At 57.4% G+C, this 2430-nt stretch overlaps 2 protein-coding genes across 2 annotated transcripts in view; one reads left to right on the top strand and one right to left on the bottom strand.

Annotated features, from left to right (window-relative positions):
- The window catches only part of SPRG_21511 (hypothetical protein), a gene marked incomplete at both ends in the record, with an annotated part of 1611 nt that extends 1156 nt beyond the window's left edge, over positions 1-455 (bottom strand). The window contains one exon of the mRNA XM_012355059.1: positions 9-455. Coding sequence (XP_012210449.1) covers positions 9-455 — 447 coding nt within the window. The remainder of the gene's footprint in view (positions 1-8) is intronic.
- A 1575-nt stretch (positions 456-2030) lies between these two features.
- On the top strand, positions 2031-2419 carry SPRG_15177 (hypothetical protein; the record flags this gene model as incomplete). The annotated part of the gene is made up of 1 exon (XM_012355060.1): positions 2031-2419. A coding segment is annotated over one exon (389 nt), but the record flags the coding sequence as incomplete, so codon positions are not given.
- Between the last annotated feature and the right edge of the window lie 11 nt (positions 2420-2430).

Below are 2430 nucleotides of genomic sequence, written 5' to 3' on the forward strand. Positions count from 1 at the left end.
CCGTGCACGACGTCGTTGTGGCCGAGCTGGCCGCTGACGCCCGTGCCCACCGAGTATGCGTCGCCTTCGTTCGCGAGCACGACGGTAAAGTTTTCGCCGCACGCGACGTCGCGCACCGAGAGGCCGGCGAGGCTCGGGACCAGCGTCGGCGTCGCCTGCAGGAGCAGGTCGGCGTCGCCAAGGCCAAGCTGCCCGTCTTCGTTGTCGCCCCAGGCAAAGATGCGCGAGAGCGGCTTGCCCTTGGGCGCGGGGATGTGGCCGGCGCAGAACTTGCAGAACCAGTCGCCGTCCGGGACAGCGAACTTCTTGTTGAAGTTGTTGCGCGGCTTTTCCTGGCAGCAGACGCAGCCATGGTGGCAAAAGGTGTGGAAAGGCGCGTCGCAGCCATCGCAGAGCACGAGGAACTCTTCGTCGTCGGTCTTGCCGCAGACGCGGCAGGGCGCGTCCTCGTCCATGCTGCTGCGGCTACCTCCTGCTTGCTGCCGCCCAATACAAACTGGGGCCGAAACGGACCCGGCTTTACGACCGGATACCATCCGGATGACCCCGGCGCGGCCACGCGATGCTGCCAACGATGGACAGTCGTGGACTCGTGCGAGCAATGACGGTGCTGCTTGCTGTACAGATCGTTGGTACCACATATCCTCTTGGCAAAATGGTCTTCTTGCATTCCCTACGCATCTCGCTGTCAATGGAATGGCCGCGGTACAAAAGGACCTCATGCCATGACGCACCGTTGGTCAAGGTAGAGTGCTACTCGGTAGTGTTCAATTTACTGCAGTACGAGCGTTGCTAGAGTCAGGCTTGGGACGGAAAGCGCCAGGCTGCTCGCAATCAGGCCTAACGTTTGTGGTAAGGAGCGTGGGATGAAGACCAAGTAACGAAGAAGGCTCGGGATCTCTCTCAGACTCTCGAACGAGCGTAAATCGCACATCGGACACATACCTCGACCTACTGGAATGTCGTCATCACAAGCCTCCGCGCAATTAATGATCTGTCTCGAAACGCGCGCGAAAAACCGACTTGGGGCGCGTACTCGCCGCTCCGGCTGCCACGTATGGCAGGTAAGCATCCGGATAGGAAGCATACAAATTGAGAGAGCTGCGGCGCGTGCATCCGGACACCTCGACGGTGACCATCGGATCCTGACCCGCTTGGGTATTCGTAGTTGACGGCATTTGGAGGACGTTGAGCGAGCTCTCCGGCAGCACTGCAATATAGGTCCTTCTGCTCGCCAACGGGACGCCATCGATCGGCTTGTGGCTTCTGTTGTGTGAATCCGCTCGCGCATAAGGCTCTTGTTCGATCGAATGCCCCCTTTGTGGTAACTTGTACTTGCTCTAGTTTTGGATGGGTTGGTCAACCTTGCCGCACGTTTCTTGTCTGCAAGAGTGTGCCATCGGTAAGGCTTCTTTGCGTCTCACGTCATAGGCTGCAAGGCTCATCATCCTTTAGCCCACCATGCTACACGACAGTGAGAGACGAACTACCACCAAGCCAAGTCGCACCCGGGAGACGTTCCTCCACAGGTTCTTCGCACACTAATAGTCTCGACACCACAATGATCTACAACCGGGTCATTGGAGCTAGAACGCTTCGTAGACTAGTTGTCGTACTTCATCTAATGTTATCATGTCCGTCGAGTTCCTGGCGCTAACGATGGCTGTCGAAGATCTGGCAATTCTAGAAGATTCAGGCCAGAATATTGGGTCCCTAGTGTGGGGACCCCTCCATGTCACTTCAAACGGAGCGAATGGCATTTTTAGATCTACCGGTCCTTGGCTGGCACCTCGCACGACACGAGCATCATGTACAATACGTTTGTATTGACAATATACATTATGGTCCAAGGACTCGCGTTCTTCTTCATCAAGATCGATCAAAGTATACGCTGGACCATCCTGTCGTTTTAATGGTACCCCTCTTTCCATTTATGGTACCCCGTTCTACCTCCCGATAAAGTACGGTCGCGGTTCCACCCAATCCGTGGTCATCATTTGATTCGTGTGAAGCCAAGGACGACGAGAAGGATGATGCTGCCTGCTGCTGCGCGTCGCGCCGCCCCGCGCCTCATGGGCCTCAAGCACGGACTGCCGACGATGCACCTGCTACCCGCGATGCACTTTCACAGCTCGACGCCGATGCGGAAGCGCGACTTTTACGAGGTGCTTGGCGTCGCGTCGGGCGCGTCCAAGAATGAGATCAAGAAAAAGTACTACGAGCTCGCCAAGAAGTTCCACCCGGATACGAACAAGGACGACCCGAACGCGGCCAAGAAGTTCGCCGAGGCCACCGAGGCCTGGGAGGTCCTCGGCGACGACGACAAGCGCCAAAAGTACGATACGTTTGGCCACGCCGGCGTTGACCCGAACGCCGGTGGCGGCGACGGCTTCCACGGCGGCTTTGAAGACATCTTTGCGTCCATGTTTG

Source organism: Saprolegnia parasitica, assembly GCF_000151545.1.
Source record: "Saprolegnia parasitica CBS 223.65 unplaced genomic scaffold supercont2.201, whole genome shotgun sequence".
NCBI classification, from domain to species: Eukaryota; Oomycota; class Saprolegniomycetes; order Saprolegniales; family Saprolegniaceae; genus Saprolegnia; species Saprolegnia parasitica.